Source organism: Natrix helvetica (genome assembly GCF_964273705.1).
Source record: "Natrix helvetica genome assembly, chromosome: 1".
NCBI classification, from domain to species: domain Eukaryota; kingdom Metazoa; phylum Chordata; class Lepidosauria; order Squamata; family Natricidae; genus Natrix; species Natrix helvetica.
Window position 1 is genome coordinate 201,097,989 of NC_138548.1, and position 20,869 is coordinate 201,118,857.

At 38.7% G+C, this 20,869-nt stretch overlaps 1 protein-coding gene across 7 annotated transcripts in view; it reads left to right on the forward strand.

Annotated features, from left to right (window-relative positions):
* DNM2 (dynamin 2) overlaps positions 1-20,869 on the forward strand; it is a 106,559-nt gene that overhangs the window by 81,118 nt on the left and 4,572 nt on the right. For all 7 annotated transcript variants that reach the window (XR_014176136.1, XM_081961820.1, XM_081961821.1 and 4 more), the window contains 4 exons: positions 9,093-9,206; positions 13,027-13,136; positions 16,177-16,288; positions 17,619-17,783. Coding sequence is in view for 6 of the 7 variants with exons in the window: in XM_081961820.1 (XP_081817946.1) it covers positions 9,093-9,206; positions 13,027-13,136; positions 16,177-16,288; positions 17,619-17,783 (501 nt within the window). In the remaining variant the exon portion in view is untranslated. The remainder of the gene's footprint in view (positions 1-9,092; positions 9,207-13,026; positions 13,137-16,176; positions 16,289-17,618; positions 17,784-20,869) is intronic.

Genomic DNA, 20,869 nt, shown 5'->3' on the forward strand with positions numbered 1-20,869 from the left:
CTGACATCAATACCTGGAAAAATCATGGAAAAGACAATCAAGCAGAGGATTTATGAATACATAGAAACAACGAGATAATTCTAGAACCCTACATGGCTTTGTTAAAAACAGATCATGCCAGACAAACTGTATTGCTTTCTTGATAAAATAACTAAATTAGTGCATCAGTGAAATACAATGGACATAGTATACTTGGATTTCAGTAAGACATTTGACAAAGTAGACCACAACAAGCATGAGGTAATTCCACACTGGAAGTGGCTACTGGATCGATGGCAACTCAAGCTCTCCCCCCCTACCTTGCTCTCTCCCCTCCTCCCATCCATCTTTTTGGATATCATATTGATGTAGTTACATTATGTTCTTTTTCATTGTTTATTTTATTTCTGTTTTGTTTGCATTCTTTTCATTTCTTCCTTTTTATTGTTGAAGCCACTTTAGAGTAACCCTGTAGTGAGATATGTGTCAATTAAATTTAACAAAACTGGACCTTGAGGTAACCCGTTGGATGCTTCTCTCCATGCAGATGTAGTTCCATTGAGAACTATCCCCTGAGGGCAGTTGGTCAGCAAACTCTGAATTCATCTAGTGGTAGTACTTTCTATCCCTCATTGTCTTAGGTCCAGTACTCTTCATAAATTATCTAGATGAGTAGATAGAAAGGTCACTCATCAAATTTTCAGATGCACCAAGCTGGGGGAACAGCTAGCAGTTTAGAAGATAGGCTCAAGATCCAGAAGGACCTTGACAGGCTCGAACACTGGGCCCTAACCAACAAAATACAGTTCAGTGGTAGGAAAAGTAAGATTTTACAATTAGGCAAGAAAAAAACAAATGAACAGTTATCGAATAGGTGGCTCTACAGTGGTAACTTTGAGAGAGATTTAAAAGTCCTAGTGGACAACCACTTAAATATGAGCCACCAGTATGCTGCCGCTGCCAAAAAAAGCTAATACAGTCCTAGGCTGTGTCAACAGGGGTATAGTATTATGGTCACGTGAATTGTTCACTGTTTTTGATAAAACCACACTTTGAATACTGTGTCCACTTTTGGTCACCACAAATCCAAAAAGATATTGAAACCCTGGAAAGTATGCAGAAAAGAACAGCAAAGATAATAAAGAAGGCCAAATCATGTGACAAACAGTTGAGGGAACTGTTTGCATGCGCGTGCGGGGCCTTCCGCCGCCTTTACTACCGGTTCAGCTGAACCGGGAGCAACCCACCACGGATTAGAGGGAACATGATAACTGTCCTCCAGTACTTGATGGGCTGAACTATCTTTCAGTACAAAGAAGGGATTTTCTAATTCTCTAGGGGGCACCAGAGGGCAGGACAAGAAGTAATGTCAATAGGTGAAAACTTGTCCAAGAAAGATACAACCTAGAACCGTGATGGTGAACCTATGGCACATGTGCCAGAGGTGGCACGCAAAGCCCTCTCTGTGGGCACGTGTGCCATCGCCAACTGCTCTTCTGGTTTCCAGCGCGCCGGCTAGCTGGTATTCACAGGCACCGGAGCACCAGAACATGGCCTAAAAACGGGCCAGAAAACAGCAGCCAAAAAACAGGCATGCTCATGCCAGCCAGCTGGTCTTCACGGGTGCCAGAGCACCAGAAAACAGCCTGAAAACTTTTTAATTAGTGTTTGGACTGGTGCAAAAAATGCATTTTAGATCGTATTTATGCAGAAATATTGACAATTCAAAATGATTCACAGACTTTAAAGTACCACTGTACTTGGCACGGTGGCTATTTTATTACATAAAAGCTTCAGTTCTGAAGTGTAACATTTTTTGCATAACATATTGACTGGTATTGCTTCCTCTAATCTCTGAGAAAGGTATGTACACACTATTATTCCTCTATATTCTTTTCCCTTGTCTGGTGAGACTAATGTTTCTCCCTGCTTTTCCTTTAAGTGCACTACTTCAAAGAAATTTGGCTGAGTGGGCTTGGCTTTTTTAGACAATCTGTTATTGTGCTTTCAACTAAAAAGACACTGAAGAAATTATAGATGCTGGGTTCAGAGCTAAAAATCAAATGGGCTCATTTGGTGACTTCATGAGAAAATGGAAATGCTGGAAACTTTGAGGGAATATCCTTTTAATACTAGGGATAGAGCACTTCACCTATCTAGTTCTGTTACTAATAATTACTCTTGCAAAGATGCTGATTCTTAATGAGGTAATACAATCTGGGTACATAATTGGCTAATTAATCCATTTTGAATGCTTATGCATTCATTCTGCTCAGATTTGAGGTATGGAAGATCTGTTCTTCAGAGTGCTGTTTTACTCCCCTCTTCCCAGTTTTACATTTCAATTTGGTGGAATAGAATCTTATCTAGTATAAAATATATAATAAGTTTGTGTTTGACCAGTTTTCTCTGGAGGTTTAGGTAGGTGGTCAGGTAGTCTAATCACTGTATTATGCCTGAATAATCTGAGAGTTCTGACACTTCCATTTTCATAATATTTTACAGATAATTGTGCAAATCATAGAATAGTCATTTTAAAATATAGTATGAAGTCGTAGGAGTGTGTTGCAAGAAATTGGAGGTGTGTCTGAATCCACATCAGTAGAGGATTGCCTATTGAATGTGTATGAAATTGCTGTGGCCCTGCCAATTAAGCAGGAAATCCAATCAAAATTGCTCATACTTGAAAGGGTAGGTTTTTATCTGAGAATGAATAATTTCTACTTCTTTGTGCACATTTCTCCTTTCCTGGTATTTAAATGTCCAATTTTAATTTTTCAAAAGATTGCTATCTATCAAAACTTTGGGAAACAACTCCAATTCCAATTGCAATTCCTACTCTTTTGTTGCTGTCTGTAAGAATGTGGATTATGCTGCAGTAAGAGGAAGGTGGAAATCTGATTGGCTGGGCTGTTTGATATTACATAATGGGCTTCTTGAATATCAGAAGACATATGAACCTATGAAAAATCCTTCTATACCTCTTTCTCTAGCTTCTTGCAAGTCTGGTTGTAGTATTGATGGTGAGAAAGTGTCAGGAGGCTTCTCTTGACCCTTCTAACCATTTTTTCCTATATTTGTAATCCCTTCTGTTTTCTGGATCTGTAAATATGGCTAGTTTTTGTGATTTATGAATGAAGGCAAATTTTGTTATTGTGTTTCCCCGAAAATTAGACCCGGTCTTAGTTTCTTTTGACCCCCCCCCCCCCAAAATGGCTAGGGCTTCTTTTTGGAGGTATCTTAACTTATTTTCAGCTGCAGGAGGTGGTGAGTGCAGTCATCTCATGGCTGCTCAGTTTCTTAATCGCAGCCCATGGATCAGCTGAACTAGTGAGGGCTAGGAGTTCTGTGTCTCCGAATGCCCGGAAATGTTTCCACGGACTCTTGCTAGCCCCAGCCTTGCCCACAGTGCCAGGCAACCTAGCAGCCAAGGGCCCCTCTCTTCCGCAGCTCACCTTGTGGCTCTGGAGCAGGCGACGATCACATTTTGCACTCCACCAGGCCTGGAGCTTGGGTGTTGGTTAGCTGCTGCTACGATGAGGCAGGAAGCCATGCAGCCCATCAGAATCGGCTCCCCCACCCCTGCTGCCTCTACCTGGCTGCTGCTGCTTGAGAAAAGGACAATCGGCAGACAATTCTGGAACATTTCCGATCATCAGTCTCTTTCAAGTGTAAGGTTTGAGAATAAGTTGAGACCCATAGAAGTTTGAGAATACATCCAAGTCACAATGAGCCAAAAATGAGACTTAAATGGAGGCTTGAATAACAATCAGCATTTAATCTTTGATCAAAGTTTAAAGACATGATGGTCAGTTGTTTCCAACATGCCCCAAGGATATGCGGTGAAGAACTACTCTTCAGAGAAGGTGTAGCTCCTTTTTATACTATTAGAAATGTTATAAACCTCAGTAAATCCCCCAATCCTGGCCTCTTTGATTTTATACTCTATCTTCTGGACAGGATAGAGTATCTTCAATTGATCATTTAGGATCAATTCTCATGGGACATCAAAGGTGTCAGTTTTACAGCTCTTTACAGTTCTATTCCGGGATAAGTTCTAGGCCCATAGATTGCAGATTGATAAGAGTTCAAATGGCAAGGATCACACGTTTTGATATTTGCCAGATATTATACAGACCCTAATAACAGCACCACAGGAAGTCAGTTGCTTGGAACAAAAGGCAGTTACACCATGCAAGCATATACATTACAAATACAAGGCATAATATATGTGTGTTACAGAAAACAAATGTTTCTAGTATAACCAACAAGTTTGTATATATTGCCAAATCAGGTGAAGTCAACTAACCCAGTTCAGGGCTGTGCTGTGACGTGTGGAATCTCCCCCGCTTTGGCAACCCTTTCAAACATCATTGCACACACGCGCACACACACACACACACACACACACACTTTGCCTCAACTGTTAATACATGCTTCCCACAATCTTCTAGAATTGCCTGCCAAACATCTTTTTCTCAAGCAGCAGCAGCTGGGTAGAGGTAACCGGGGGAGTGGAGAGCCGATTCCGATGGGCCGCATGGCTTTCTGCCTCATCGTAGCAGCAGCCTGACCAACACCCAAGTTCCAGGTCTGGCGGAGCACGAACTGTGGTTGTTACCTGCTCCAGAGCCACAAGATGAGCTGTGGAAGGAAGGGGCCCTCAGCTGCGAAGTTGGTGCCATGGGCAGGGCTGGGGCTAGCAAGAGTGCACTGAAACCGTGCTGGCTCAGCTGATCGGTGGACCATGATTAAGGGGCCAAGCAGCCATGAGGTGACCGGGGAAGAGAAGAGCTGCCTCCTGTGCTGCCCATGCCCAACCCTTTCACTAGGACCTATTTTGGGGGCAGGGCTTATTTTAGGCCCACTCCAAAAAATCAGGCTATGACTTATTTTCAGGATAGGTATTCTTTTTGTGGAAACAGAATATTAAGGCAAATGTCCCCTTTTCCTCCCCAAGATTAACAGCAGAAATTATTTTCTTGCAATTGATGATCTTTTGCTGTTCTCACTAATTTGCTGCCCAAAGATCTGAATCTGTTTCTTCTTCCATACAAGCATTTCTCTCCTTTGCTATCTTCACTCTGTTTTTCTGGCTCTATTTTTCAACTTCAATTAGATTTTAAAATGTACATGATTCCTGTTTCTGATTATTTTTTAAATTTAAAAAACAACAACATTTAAACAGATGTGCTTTCCGTTCTGTGTGTTGAATTCTCAGCACTTTTTCATTGTTTTGTTGAGCAAATTGAATTAAAGCTGAGTTTGCAACAGCCCATGCCCTCCAGTGCACCATCCTTGCATATGAGCATTTGAACAGTTGTGTAAATTACTTGGAAGTTTATGTTGGCAGTAAACTGAGCAGCTCTGGAAAGATGAAGATCCAAATACAGTCCTAACTCTTGATCCCTTTCTATGGTTACTCAGAATTCTTGCCTATAACATTTGTAATTGTCGTAATCTAACACATCCATCTATAGCCATTAGGTTTGGCATGACTGTACTCAAACATGTGTGCAATTTCCTCAGTATTGATTGCTCCTTTCCAACTCATTACTAATCTGTGTGGTTGTACTAATTTGGTAGAAAAAATATCTGTATTTAAGCTAAGTTGTACTAAACTTTGATTTTCTTTTTTCTTTTTCTACTCTAAAATTACTGGCAACAGTAAGAATGGTCAGCATAAATTTGGATATCTGAAGTTGACCCCAGGTTTCTCTTACGTAATTTAGTTGAAAAGGTATTGGGATTTTGTTTGTTTGAGAGGCAGGAGTTTATTAAGACTCATTTTTTAAATCAGTAATCAGAAGGTAGAATGCTGAGAGGGTTTTTTTTCCCCTAAAGAAGGGCATGAAAACTAAGGTTTTTTGTGTTTCATGAAGTTGTAGGCTTAATGAAGCCAAATAAAATTGTCTGTTTTCAATATTGGCTGTTATAGCTGACGGCTAGCCACTGCAAAAAGTTAGCTTTTTATCATTTTGCTGTCCAGTTTCCCAAATGGTGGTAAGAAATTGTATTCTGTTTAAATATAGATAAGCTAAATATGTACCGGTTATTCCTTGGGGTGAGGAGTGGGTAATTCTTATTATACAGTAGGAGCCTTATTTTTTAAAATCCTGGAATAAGCATTACATAGATCTTGGGTGTTGATTGGCTCATTCATTCTTTAGAACTATGTCCAAAGTATTTAGCTGTTTCACTAATTAAGTCACTTTGTAAAACAATGTGTTTGTCTGGCATGATCTGTTTTTGACAAACCCATACTGACTACCAGTAATAGCTTTGCCTGCCTTTGGTGTTCACAGATCTGTTGCTTGATCATCTTTTCCAGCATCTTCGCAGGTATTGTTGTCAGGCTGATTGGACTGTAGGTTTCCTAAACCAATATTCTCCCTTTTCTGAAGATGGGAATGACATCAGTTCTTTTCCAGCCCTCTGGTAGTTTCCTGGTGCTGTAGGATCTTTGAATGATACCTTTCAGAGGTTCCGAGATCATGTCTGCCAGTTCCTTCAGAACTTTGGGATGTAATCCATCTGGTCGTGCTGATTTGAATTCATCTAGGATGGATAGGTGTTGTCTTACAATTTTCTTGCCTATTTTGACATATTCCTAATTTGTCTTTTATGGTATTACTTTTGATAGACTATAGTTTTTTTTTTCCTTTTGTGTAAAGACATGCAAAGAATGTATTAAGCAGTTCTGCTTTCTCCCTGCTGCTCATCCTTGCCATCTTTTTCCATTAATGACTTTTTTCTTGCTTTTTTTTTTTACATTCTGAAACGTTTAAATATTATTTTTGACATTTGTTGCAATTCTTAGTTCATTCTGAGCCTTAGCTTTCCTGACTTCATCTTTGCAGCTCAAGCCTATATGCAGGTATTCTGCCTTAGTTAGTCTTTGCAGTTTGACAGCATATTAACTGCCAAATAATAAAAATAATCCTAGAGGTTATGCTATTTTTCTTAATTCATAATTGAAATTGAGTTATTACTAAAAAAGCAAGAGAGTGAAAGTGGCAAAGTTTCAAATAACATCCCCAATGAAAGAAGACTCCAAGGCTTGAGTTCCCTCAAAGTTCCATTTTATTAGAGATGTCATATTGGCACATCTGGGAAAACCCGAATCTGAAATTTTCCAGGTTTTCCCCACACAGACAAAAGTTCAAGTCCCTGCTCAGCACCCACATGTCCATCACATGATCCAATCAGACACCGTCCAAAACTGGAAATGCCTCCCAGTCACACTAACGCAGCTGCAGGGCAAGGTGTCCTTGATTCTTTGAGAAAAGAATGTTATTTTGAGAAGGGCAAGGTGTCTTTGACTCTCTAAGAAAAGAATGTTATTTTGACTACCGTATTTTTCGGAGTATAAGACACACCTTTTTCCCTCAAAAAGAGGCTGAAAATCTGGGTGCGTCTTATACATTGAATACAGCATTTTTTGCCTCCCAAAACCCTGCCCACTTCACCAAAAATGGCCATGCATAGCCTTTAGTAGGCTTTCAGAGTGCTCCTGGGGGCTGGGGAGGACAGAAATGAGCTAAAAACAGCCTGTTTTTTGCTCATTTTTGCCCCCCGCAGACCCTAGGAGTACTCTATAAGACTCCTAAAGGCCATGCATGCCCTTTTTTGACAAGAAACGGGCTGTTTTTGGGAGGTCTGCAGAGTGCAAAAACTTTTTTTTAATTTGTCTCTTCAAAATCTTGGTGTGTTTTATAGTCCGAAAAATACGGTATATCTCATCCACGCTCCATATAATCCCCCCTCCCATTTTCCCACATGGGAGGGGGGATTATATGGAGTGTGGATGAGATATAGCAGGTCTGAAGGCCCAATGTAAAAGATGGTTTCTAGGTCTGACAGAAAGCGCTAAAACAATAAAAAGAAGATAAGCTTTATTGTTTTTGAACCATTTTAATAAACTATCTGGTTGGCTTCTGAAACAGAAGATTATCTTTCAGAGTTATAAATTGTTCTTGAGAGAGTCCTCTGTATGATTGGAGTAGCAAGAGACTTGTTTGCTTAGCTAAATCAAATTTACCTTATGCCAAATCAGCATAAGTCACATGCTGGATATTTTTTTGAAGTCCTTGATGGGAACAGAGTTTATTGAAATTCTGGAATCAGTGGACTATAAGCAGGGAATGATGGATGCATATTCTGTATCCTGAGTTGTGGCTGCTGACTATGGCTACTTTGTATATTATGAATAGCTTTTTTTAAAGAGGCAATTTCAAAATAAAGCATGGTTGCCAATATATTCTAGCTACTGCTTTCATTTTTTCAGAGATTTTGTGTAAAGCTATGTGATAGCTGATTTCAGATATAATCTTACATGCTCTTGCCCTCTGTTTCATGCTGTGAAGTTCCACTGCCAATGTTTTGTCTACTGTTTACTTGTTGTTCTTGACAGAATTGTCTACAAGATTAGGCAGAGTTGTTTCCTTAGCCAAGTCACTTAGCCAAAAAACTCCAAGTCACATACTGAATATGCATTTGAAGTTGATGGGAAGAGAGTTTCCTGAAGTTTTGGAATCATGGATTATGAGCAGGAAAAGTTCCTGTTCACTTTTTATTCATTGCAATATAGATATCTCTTAGTGATTTTTAGGCTTCAAACTGGATACATACGTACTCCAACTAGGATATTCTGTGTCTTGTGGATCAGCTGATCTTTCTAGATTGCTTGTTGCAGAGCTATGGTCATGTCATATATCAAAATCTGCTTCATAAACCTAGCATTTTCTGTAGTCGGTATTAAAATTTCTCTAGATAAGTTTTTCGTAAATTCAAATGTTTGCTTCCAATTTAGTTTTACGGAATTATTTTACTTTCTCATTACTGTCATAAACCAGGCTGTTGTGGACTAGCAATTCAGAGACACCTTAAAGATGGAATTATTAGTGGAGTTTCATTATTTTCCACGGCCATGGTGCTGTAAGATGAGGTGCTTTAAAGTCTTTTCTGTTTGTGTCCTGCTGCAGATAAGTTAGATTTTTAAGACATTGCATCAATTGATAAGCAACTCCCTTCTTCTTTTGTTTTTTGAAGTTGATTTGTTAATCTGTTCTTTTTTTTTCCTTTCTCATCTCCCACTTCTTGATTTCCTCCAGGTCATCCGGCGAGGCTGGCTGACCATCAACAATATTAGCATCATGAAAGGGGGCTCCAAGGAATATTGGTTCATTTTAACAGCAGAGAGTTTGTCTTGGTACAAGGATGAAGAGGTATGTAATAGATATCTGCTGCATGTAATGGGATGACTTTTTCAATTATTATCCTATTCCAGAAGAGTTCTGTTCTATTCTTCAATTAAAACAAAGCCAATTTGATTTTATATAAAACTTAGCTTAATTTATGCATTTTGTATAACTTTGCACAACTATATAGCATGTGTTCAAATTTTCAGCTGATAAATATTTTGGAATGGATGCTAGTGTGACATAGGAATTAGATAGACTATAAGTATATAAGATTTAAGTTCACTGGATGTCTGGGCCCCAATCTTAGCCCAATCTAACTCATTGGCTACTGTGGAAATGCCATTGGAAGAGATGATAATATATTGAACCTATAAAGCAAAAGATATTTATATCTTTATCTAGATATTTATATCTAGTTGGATGTTTTTAAGAAGAATTTATGACATAATAAATGTAAGAATAGAACAGTTGTTGCTTCTTACATTAAGATAGGGAAACAAGTAATTGCAAATATTTAAGTGGCTTGTTATAATGACACATATGAGTAAAATTGAATTCTGAAAATCTTGAAGCAATCAGATGTTGATACTGAGCCAGCACTCTCTGTAGTATAGAGTGAAAAGTGGCAGAGTAAAAGAAGGGCAAATTAAAATAGCAGGTCTATGTTTTATTGACAGGATTTGCTTATTGAAATGTTTTTTTCTAGTTCCAGTTGCCTAGTTCTGTATGATTTTCCCATTTGTATTATGCACATCTTACAAGAAGCGTGTAGCTTTTTTTTAAAAGATCATCATCCTGACTTTTCTAGTATAGCCTTTATTGTCATTGTACATCATGTGTACAACGAAGTTGGTTACAACGATATTGGCTACAATGAAATTAGTTACAATGAAATTATTTGACACTAGCCAGCTTTCTTTAGTGAGTAGAATGGTCTGTGACATTTAATTTCCAAAAACTAGTCACAGTACAATATATTCTTCTCTTGATATATCTCCTAACTCCTAAACATAGACATGTCCTTACATTTCTTGAATTGTTTTGCACGGAAGATGCCTTCTAAATTAGCTAGACTCAGATTAAGTATCTTTTATCTTCCTTCTCAAGACTGTACAGGCAACATCCTTATCAAGTATGCTGCATAGCTTTCCCCCGTTTCCATTCAATAGCTAAGGAGTTCATATTAAAAGAAGCTTACTGAGGTAGTAGAAATGTTTTTCTTTTCTTATACTCATCTCACAGGCAATCCTCTAACTCAGAGCTCCTTTTTCCGGTGAGGAGGGGGGCTACTGATTGTCAGTGAGATAACAAGAGATTGTTTTGAAAAACAACAGAGCCTAGATGAAAATGAATTACTTCCTTCATTGAATTTGCAATTGCTCACTTTTTCAGAACTGCATCGGTACACTTACACATTTCAATTATAAACAAGATTTTAAAAATGGTTCTTTTGAACATCAAATTAAATATTTAATACCAGATTTTACTCTAAACTCATCTCTTGTACTTAGAAAATGAAGAGCACAAATAATTACCTGCCTTTTTAATTAAATATCTAAGTTCTAAGTATTCATCAAAACTTAGAATAAAATTGTTTTCCGCCAGAAAGAGGTAGAACCTTACCTGAGCAGCCAGCATCTCTGAAATTATTCTTACCCAGCCAGTGGTAGATTCAAACAATTTAACAATTGGTTCTCTGCCCTAATGACTGGCTGGGTGGGCGTGGCCGGATGGTCGTGTGACTGGCTGGGCATGGCCAACTTGACATCAGTCATCACACCCAGCCCCGCCTCTCAGCCACTCGCCTCAAAGGCAGAGGTGGGATTCAGCCAGTTCGGAGAGGTTCAGGCTAATCCCACCACTCTCTGGCCCCACCCTGCCCATTTTTTGGCCGGTTTTGAAGTCCATAAGTTAAAATTGCCAAGGTTGGGTGCCCCCTGAGCTAGATGTTCTGATAGATCAGTGTTTTTCAAATTTGGCAACTTTTAAGATGTGTAGATTTCAACCTCCAGAATGCTGTCTGGGCAATTCTGGAAGTCCACACATATTAGGATTGCAAGTTTGAAATACCCTGTCAAAAATAGGCAAATTAAGATCCTTTTTAGGGATCTGTGCTTTGGTCTCCTTTAAAAAAACATATTACAGATTATCCTGAGCAGCATATCTAAGAAGGAGGACTCTAATAGAGACATGCTTTATGCATAAAAATATAGAAAGGCATCTAAGGATCACTAATCTCCCCACCTTCATGGGCCATAATTTATGAGAAGAAGTTTGCAATGATCTCAACAGAAGTTTTCCTCTGCTTTGCCTGAATATGCAGCATCTATGCTCTGTCATTGAGCTGTGATCATTCTGGCCCTAAAAATAGATACAAAGTTCTCTCAATCATAAGAATTGTCCTCCATTCTCTTTATTTATAGTATGGGACCCTAAAAATAGACACAAAGTTCTCCCAATCATAAAACTGTTGTCCTCTGTCTTTATTTATATTCTGGAATAGTCAGACTATTTTTGTGAAAAATGGGCCATTTTTGAGAGGTCTGCAGAGTGCAAAAACTTTTTTTTAATTTGCCTTTTCAAAATCTTGGCACATCTTATACTCCGGTGCGTCTTATACTCCAAAAATACGGCATATCAATTTTTCCCCACAAAGTTTTGCTCCAAGTGTTACTGTGCTTAGTAGTGCGATTTTATACTATTTCATATGGTTGTGTAATAATCCAAATTCAGAAGGGGGAATATGCTTTGGGATGAAGGCTCACTTTGTGTTTGCCAGCAAATGTTTAAAAGATTTGTGCAGTGGGGCAGGAAAAGGAACAATGGATGTGAGGTATTGAGAGATCTGAAGTGTATGCCCACACAAGCTACGAATTCCTCTTCCCCTTTCAAATCCAGATTATTGTACAGCTTCGAGAGAGATAATTAAAGATTTGAAATCTTCATTTTCAGCCTATTTTTGGCCTGGTTTTCAGCCATTTTTCAGACTGGTTTTGGCCATTTTTCGGGCCACTTTTTGTACATCACTTTTGGGATTTTGTGTCCCTGCAGTGTGGAAGAAGGGATGTAGAATCTAGAGCTGTAAACACTTCCAGATATGGAGTTTTCGCAGGGGCATCTTATTAAAGAAAACTGTTTTAGAAACCTGTTCTTTCATTCCCAAGTCCATTGTTTCTACATTCCTTCCACTGATTTTTAAGATATTGCAGATTTCCACTGTCAAAAATCTTTACTCTTTTCTTCTGTTTCCAGGTCAGGTATATAAAAAGTTTAACAATTTTTAAAGCTACCCCAAAGTTGCCAAGTCTATCCAAAAAATTACTATTGTTTTGTGTGTTGTATGGGAGGGGAGTTGGAATTTTCCCCTGCAATAGGCCACGTAAAGGGCATCAGGGATCTGTTTCATTATCACAATACCTAACTGCCACTAAAAATCTGAGAATGTTGGTTTCAAAAACAGCATAAAATTATTAAACAAAATCTGAATGACTTTCACCAGAAATATCTGGTGAAAGATAGGAAGAAAAAACTAAATGAAGAAATAAAAAAATGCTCAGCCATTGGAAAATGGTATCTTAGTATTTCTATGACCTTAAGAGGAATGTTATGTCATATCTTATATCATATATCTCTGTGTAAACTATGAATGCAAGTCTTTTGGTCTCAATCTAAGAGACTATGTATGCAAGACTAGAACTCTGTTTTTTCCAATGTAGAATTGGAAATAGTTTGTCATTAATCAATTGATTTCTTTTCATTTTTACACAGAACCATCTTATTAGAGTATTGAGTTCACCTTTTAAGGAACAAAGAAAAATTACATGTAATTTTTTATCTCTTATAGGAGAAAGAGAAGAAATATATGCTGCCTCTAGATAACCTAAAAATAAGAGATGTGGAGAAGGGCTTCATGTCTAACAAGCATGTCTTTGCCATTTTTAACACAGAACAAAGGTAAAAATAACCACCCCCTTCAGTCTAGATCTTTATAAAAAGCTGTTTAAATTCCTTGGCTCAACTCATATGGATGACCTTGCCAGAAAACCAAAATGATGGAGACTTGCAGATTAGTGTTTATATCCGTCTGAATCTCCCCCACTCTTTTTTCTTGAAGTAAGTTGCAAGTGTTTTTCTGTCTTGTAAAAATATAGCATTGTGTTACAGCAGAGTAATAGCATTTGCATAAAAACACTGGAAGATTAGTAATGAAAATGAAATAGTGCTTTTTTCTCTTGCTTTTAGCCACCTTTCATAGATATGCTTATATCTTGATAGTTAAACCAAATTTAACTTTATCTTTTGTTACATATTATATGACGGAAGTTGGAGCTGTGCTGCAAAAATATAGCTTTTGAAAAGAGATTTAACAAAGTGCATTTCTCTTGGCTTGTACAATAACTCATAAAATCTCCTTTAAAAAGTAATCATAGACAGTACTCTGGTTAGATGAAGAGGGAAAATTAGATCAAAGGTGAGCAAAGGTAGAATAGTTAGAACCATTTCCGAAGTTGTTGCTTTTTGGTCAGCAGTGATAAGAATTGTATTTGAAAACATCTGGAAAGAAATGAAATAGAGAAGCATATGAAATCCAAGGAAACAAAAGATGGTTGAAAATGACACTATTATGATCATATAAAAGTTAGTTAGAGTTCTGTAAGATTTGAAGAATCATCATTTGATTTTTCTTACAGTTTCATACTTATATACATTCACATTATTCCATTTTGGGTAAATAAAATACAAAATGGAACAAGAAGAAATAGTAAGCAAAAGAAATTGGAACTTTTCCCCTGCCTATTCTCCCCCCACCCCCCATACTGTCCTGCCGGATCTCCACAGGCACTGGGCCCTACTTTGCTAGCATCCCAGATTCCACTTATTCCCCTCCACGATATTTGCAAAAAAAACCACAAGCAGAAGAAATTTGTCGAATTTTAGTTTGCACTATCATTCACTATACCTCTTTTTTTTTTGACAGCCAACCTTACTTCCCATATATTCATACAACAATTTATATTCTTTTGTTCTTTCTATTTTTGAGGTTCCCATCTACTCCATCCAACTATGATGGAGTCATAGGTCAGCTTCAGGATTGACAATTATAATATAACTAGTTGATGACCCAGCGTTGCCTGGGTATTTGTTTATCTGAATCCTGTATTAGACAGGAAAAGCCATCACTCACTGTGGTGAGAAGTAGAGACCTAATTGCCCTGGCCAACAGCCTGGGAAAAATTCTACAAGGAACAGCTTTTGAAGTAATTATCTGCATTAGCAGGTACCTCTCCCGACAACTTGCCCTCTTTGCTTGAAGCTGAAGGCCTAGGGTTTTGTTTTGTTTGTTTTGTTTGTTTGTTTTTTAAAAACCAATCCCATTTACCAGAGGGAGACCCCTTGTGGAGTACTGTGAAGCCATTACCATGGCCACTTCATTGTGCACAGTAGAAGCCATTTTAAGGTACAACAGGCTGTATTTTAATAGAGCTTGAATCCCAAATGCACAGTATCACTGTGAAAAGTACTGTGATTTGACACTATAGATATAATTCATTCCTTTTCATTTCATTAGCCCAGATGTTCCATAGTTACGCTGGAACGAATACACACACACACACACACACACACACACACACACACACCAAGGGATACTAAAGGTATCTCACCCCCACAGTATTTTTTTCCAGAAAGTAACTCATCTGTTTACCAAGTTTGATTAAAACTGTTCGAGGTGTTCCAGAGTTATGCTTGAACACAGACACAGATACAGACACACACACACCTAGGGATGTTAGGGTTGTCTTATCCCAGCAGTATTTCTTTCCAGAGGGTAAGTCATCTGTGTACCCAGTTTGGTTGAAATTGCTCAAGCTGTTCCAGAGTTATGCTGGAACATACATACATACATACATACATACATACATACATCATATGGGACCTGACAGATTATGTAACAGAATTCTGAAGGAGCTAGCAGATGTCATATCAGTACCATTGTACCCTATCTTTCCAAAATCCTGGAGCACCAGGGAACTACCTGAGGATTGGAAAAGAGCTGATGTGGTTCCCATCTTCAAAAAAGGAAAAATAAAAACAGACCCAGGAAACTACAGACCACTCATCCTAACATCAATACCTGGGAAGATACTGGAAACGATAAATTTTGCATCAAAGTTGCAATAATGCTGAATGAATGGTATTTAGAACCAGTGCTTGGATTTCAAGCTTCCCACATTCAAGTGATTGTGATCTGGTACTTGATGCCCAGCTCAAAATTAAATCATCATAGTCAGCCATGGTCATGAATCATGACTTCTGATGTACCCTGCAGGCTTCCCACAGATGGGAAACACAACTTCCCACAGTCAGTTGGGAAACTGGCAGGAAGTTGGAGGCCTGCCATCATGCAGGATTATTGCTTAATAATGTGTATGTCCTCACTTAACAGTGATATCTGGGACTGCCAGAATAATTGCCGCTAAACGTGGTCTTATGATATGCTTTACAACCATATTGCTTAGCAATGAAAATTCCAGTCCAAGTACTGTTGTAACTCATGGACTTCTTGAACTCAATTCTCATTTTCACTTTACAAAATGGGTGAAGTGCACACTTTGTACTTAGCTATTCTTGCTGCTCCCAGCAATAGCAAACAGACATTTTCTTTATTGGTATTAGCATATCTTAAAACTTCTCTGTATATTTTTCCATTTCCCATTAAATTTTCATATCCTTATTCTTCATGCTATATACTGTATAATGTTCACTCAAACACTTTCACTCAAATGACCTCTGTGAACCAATCACAGAGGTCATTTGCATAGAAGAATATCATTGCAACATCAATATGCAGCTAATGTCATTACAAACAAATCAAAAATTATGTTTAGTAAATACAGACTGTAGGATATTTCTCTTACTTTATTTCATGATGTTGATATTTTCTCTCATTTAATTAGATGGGTAATTCTTTTGTTGTTGTGCATTTCTACTTTAGAAATGTATACAAAGATCTGCGTCAGATTGAACTTGCCTGCGATTCTCAGGAAGATGTGGATAGCTGGAAGGCCTCTTTCCTTCGTGCTGGTGTTTATCCTGAGAAAGACCAAGTAAATATTGTTCAGATTTTTAGTTGAAGGGGAGTGAGGGAATTGCTGAAGAATTTCCTATCAGTTGTTGCCATTTTCTGGAAGTACCGTATGCCTAAAATCAGGAGTATACAACCTTGAAAATCTAAAATGTCATATTTCAGCAACATCTTAAATGATTTAAGTGTCCTCAGGAGGAGTCCGGTATAGGTAATTTTTGATTAATTATCCTAATAGGGATCAGAATTTGCATCTCTAAGCAAAGCAGTTGTTAGCTGCCCATTTTTACTTTCTTTGAAGCTCACTAGCAACTTCTGTAAGGGGGGGATTTGGGAGAGGAAGAGTGCTGGAGGTGTGAAAGAATGCTGTGGAAAATGGGGGAGTATGGACACTAACAGGAACCAGAGGCGCAAAATAGCCATCTGCCTCCCTTCAAGTACGCCAGCCCTGAGAAAGGAATTTATAGCGGTGCTGAGGCACCAGGTTCCCAAAACATGGGAACAGAACCCCATTGGTATAGAGTAGAATAGAATAGAAATCTTTATTGGCCAAGTGTGATTGGACACAAGGAATTTGTCTTTGGTGCATATGCTCAGAGTGTACATAAAAAGACAAGATACACAGCTGTATTAGCTCTTCATGTAACCTCATGAAATTTGCGTTTTGCGTTTTTCAGTTGCTAAACAAGGATGATTTGTAATTTTGATATGACTGAAGAAATATTTATGAGTCAAAAAATAATGACAAATCAATATTCTTTTGAGACACTTCAGATATCCAGTCTTTATTGTCACACACACAAAAATGAAATGTGAAACATACTCAGCTGAGATAACTTTTGTTCTTCTATTCATAGTGCAGGAATCAAGGAGATAATCAGCTTGGGTTTTGATGTAATTAACATAATTTGCACGTATAAGAATTGTGTAGTTTGTCTAAAGCTAAGGCAGAAGCTGCTGCCTCCTCATAATTTATAGACTTTTTTCATTTTATTAAATATTCCACATCTAGGTGAAGGTGAATGAGTAGGACAAGATACATTATTTGCAAAAAAGGGTTATTGTGTAGAAAATTTATCATAAGAATAGATTTTAAGAGGAATAATAAGATGCAAAAGAAGTTCTCTGTATGATCTTTAATGCAAGAAGAAGATAAGAATAATATTTGTACATTATCAGTTTTATGTATTAGCATTGTAGTCTGCCATCTTAATCTGCCTTTTTGAAAGTTGTGTAGCTGACCTTCACTTAACTTATGAAAGAACTGTGGTTCTGATTGCTGGAGGCATTGAAAAAAATGATCTGATGTTAGAATTTTATATTGTAATAGTGTCCATTTTTCCTATGCACAGGTAGAAAATGAAGATGGAGCTCAGGAAAATACCTTTTCCATGGATCCTCAACTGGAACGCCAAGTAGAAACTATCCGCAATCTTGTTGATTCATACGTTGGGATCATCAACAAATCTATCCGAGACCTTATGCCAAAGACAATAATGCATCTAATGATAAATAATGTAACTATGCCTTGATCATTTATTTTGCCAGGGTGGCAGAGAGATGAAACTACAGGTAGTCATTGAGTTATGACAGTTCAATTAGCGACCATTCAAAATTACAACCCCGCCCCCCCAAAAAAGTACTTATGACCCAGTCCCAAAGTTATGCATGTTGCACAGTGGTGGGATTCAATTTTTTTTTACTGGTGGTTCTGTGGGCATGGCTTTGTGGGTGTGGCATGGCTTTGTGGGCGTGACTTTGTGGGCGTGGCAGGGGAAGGACACTGTAAAATATCCATTTCCACCCCACTCCAGAGGAAGGATATTATAAAATCTCCATTCCCTCCCGATTAGCTGGGACTCAGGAGACCAAGAATAGATGGGGGCGGGGCTAGTCAGAGGTGGCATTTACCAATTCTCCAAACTACTCAAAATTTCCGTTACCAGTTTCCAGAACTGGTCAGAACCTGCTGAATACCACCTCTTATGGTGCAGCAACACAGTGGCCACTCACCCTTGCGTCCAACTGTAGAAATGTTGCAACTTTCCCCCTGCCTATTCTCCCCCCACCCCCCGTACTGTCCCGCCAGATCTCCACAGGCACTGGGCCCTACTTTGCTAGCATCCCAGATTCCACTTATTCCTCTCCACGATATTTACAATGGCTTTACTGCACTTACCTTTTGAAGAGCACCAGAAGAGGTTGACCCACGTGGCAGAGAAGCTGAAATCTTTTATTCAGAAGCCAGTAAAACTATAAAAATGTGAGATGTAAGGAAAATAGCTTCGCCACATCTGAATAAAAGATCGGCTTCTCTGCCATGAGACCCTGCAGGCTTAGTTAGCACCCAATCTGGTCAGCACTGAGCAGCCTCCTGCCTGTTGCTGACTGGCTAGTGCGAATGAGCAGCTTCAAGGATTGGAGCCAATCAATTTGGAGCTTGTTTCATCATTAGGCTCTGTGCTGATTGGCTGCCATGCCCCAATCCCTGAAGCTGCTCATTCGAACGAGTCAGTCAGCAGTAAGCAGGAGGCCGTTTAGTTATTAAATAATACAATTTTTTGTTCTCTTCTGAGATCTTGATACAGGTAGTTCCCGACTTACGATATTAATGGACCTACCCATTCATGTCAGAAGTCGGGGATTACGTTAAATGAAGCACCTAACTAACGACCTCCCTGTCCCTGCTTTCCCCAATGGATTCAGGGATGGAAGAAATCAAGGGAGGCCTAGTGCAGGGACAGGCACTCCCATGCTATGCCTTCTGCCGCTTAGTTTCCCCAAAGCCCTATGGGCCTCCTCTATAGCCCACCCAGTCACCTTTGGCTTACTTGCTTTTTGATGAGCTCGGGAAGTCAGCATAAAGAAGGCTGCTTCCTCGCTGAGCCACGTGGGATAATCAAGAAGAAGAAATCCAATTTGTTTTGTTTCCCCTAGCCAGTGCAAACCATTACAATACCTTTTAAGCTCCACTAGCGCTAGTCTGAGGAGGCTTTGCTGGCGAGGACAGAAGCCCAGAAGGTCGCGCACGGCCATCCGACCTATGTCATCACTGGCAAAGGGCCTGAGAAGGCCTTTGCCAATGAGGACAGAAGCCTGGAGAGACAAGTGCACCCTTCCTGGCCTCTGTTCTCAGCAGCAAACATTTTTTGCAACTACAGCAAAAGGCTTTGCAAGTGGAGGGAAGGCTTCTGTACTTCAGGCTTTCCCTCCATTTGCAAAGCCTTTTCCTGCAGATCTCGTCCAGGCCTCCAGAGGCCTAAAGTATCATGAGATCAGGTGAAATCAGCAGCACAAGATCTCGTGCTACTGATCTTACGTGATCTTGCAGTACTTTAGGCCTTCATTCTCTGCAAACGCACCAAAGATCTGAAGTACAGAACAGGCAAAGAAATTGAAGGTTCCCTGGATCTTCGCAAGGTATCCACAGGCCTAGTGCCTGTAGCGGGTGGGGGGTGGGAAATAGATACGGCGAATGTTGCAAAACCTCTATGGTGGTTCATAAGTGTGAGCGATTGCCATGGTGCTGCAAACATTCATAATTTTAGGACTGTTATAAGTACTTGGGGGTGGTTAGGTCATTACTTCCAACAGTCACTAAGTGATCTGTCGTAACTCGGGAATTACCGGTATTCTGGCAAGAAATTTAAGAAGAAAAAGTATTGTAATGATTTGCTTTAGAATTTATACTTGAAGAGTGTAAATGTTTGACGAAAGATAAAGAAATGGTGAAATGCTTCACATTAAATAATAACATGGTGTTAATGGAGACAGTACTGTACAGGTAATGTGCAGGAGCAGCGTTTTTCTATTGATTTTCTGAATTTATTGTGGCACCTAGCTAAGATTGTTTTATGGGCACATTGCTTGACAGCTTGATCAAATCAAATTGGAATCAATACATGAAAAGAGAATCCACATTGATCTAGGTTGGTACCAAGTAATTTTTGGCAGGAAATCTGGAATTTATCTTGAAGAGTAAAAAAAAAACAAAAAAACCAGACAAACTGCATTGAAAATTAATTTCAGCCAGTGGCTATTATCTGCTATTTGGGCACGAGTTTTAATTGGAACTATTCCAACTTCACTCGGAGGAACACAGTAAGAATCTAGACTCATTATAAGTTGTATAATCAAATTTCCTAAGGAACCTCTTTATAAAGAGGTTCCTTAGGAAATTTGATTATACAACTTATAATGTCTAGATTCTTACATGCATATATTGAAATACATAGACCGCTGTGATACTTCTTTCACCTCTAATACTTTCAGTCTACCCACATACAATTATCTCCCATTGTGCAAAACGAATATTGGCAGCTACACTTATCAGGTACACTGATTTTCCAAGAAAAATTGTTCCACATAATCAGGTACCCTGTTATAAGGCCAAAATATAGGTGTTTTTTTTAATGTAACCCTTTGCCATTTAAAGGTTGTCTGTTCCTGTTTTAAGCTTTAATTTGTTTTTTATTTAATGTATTATGTGAATTCAGCCATTATGGTATTTGTGTTTTTTAAACTGTTTATTGGTGTATTATATGAACTAAAATAACCATATGGTCTATGGGAACCTTTCCATAATGCAGTAGATAATTGAAGC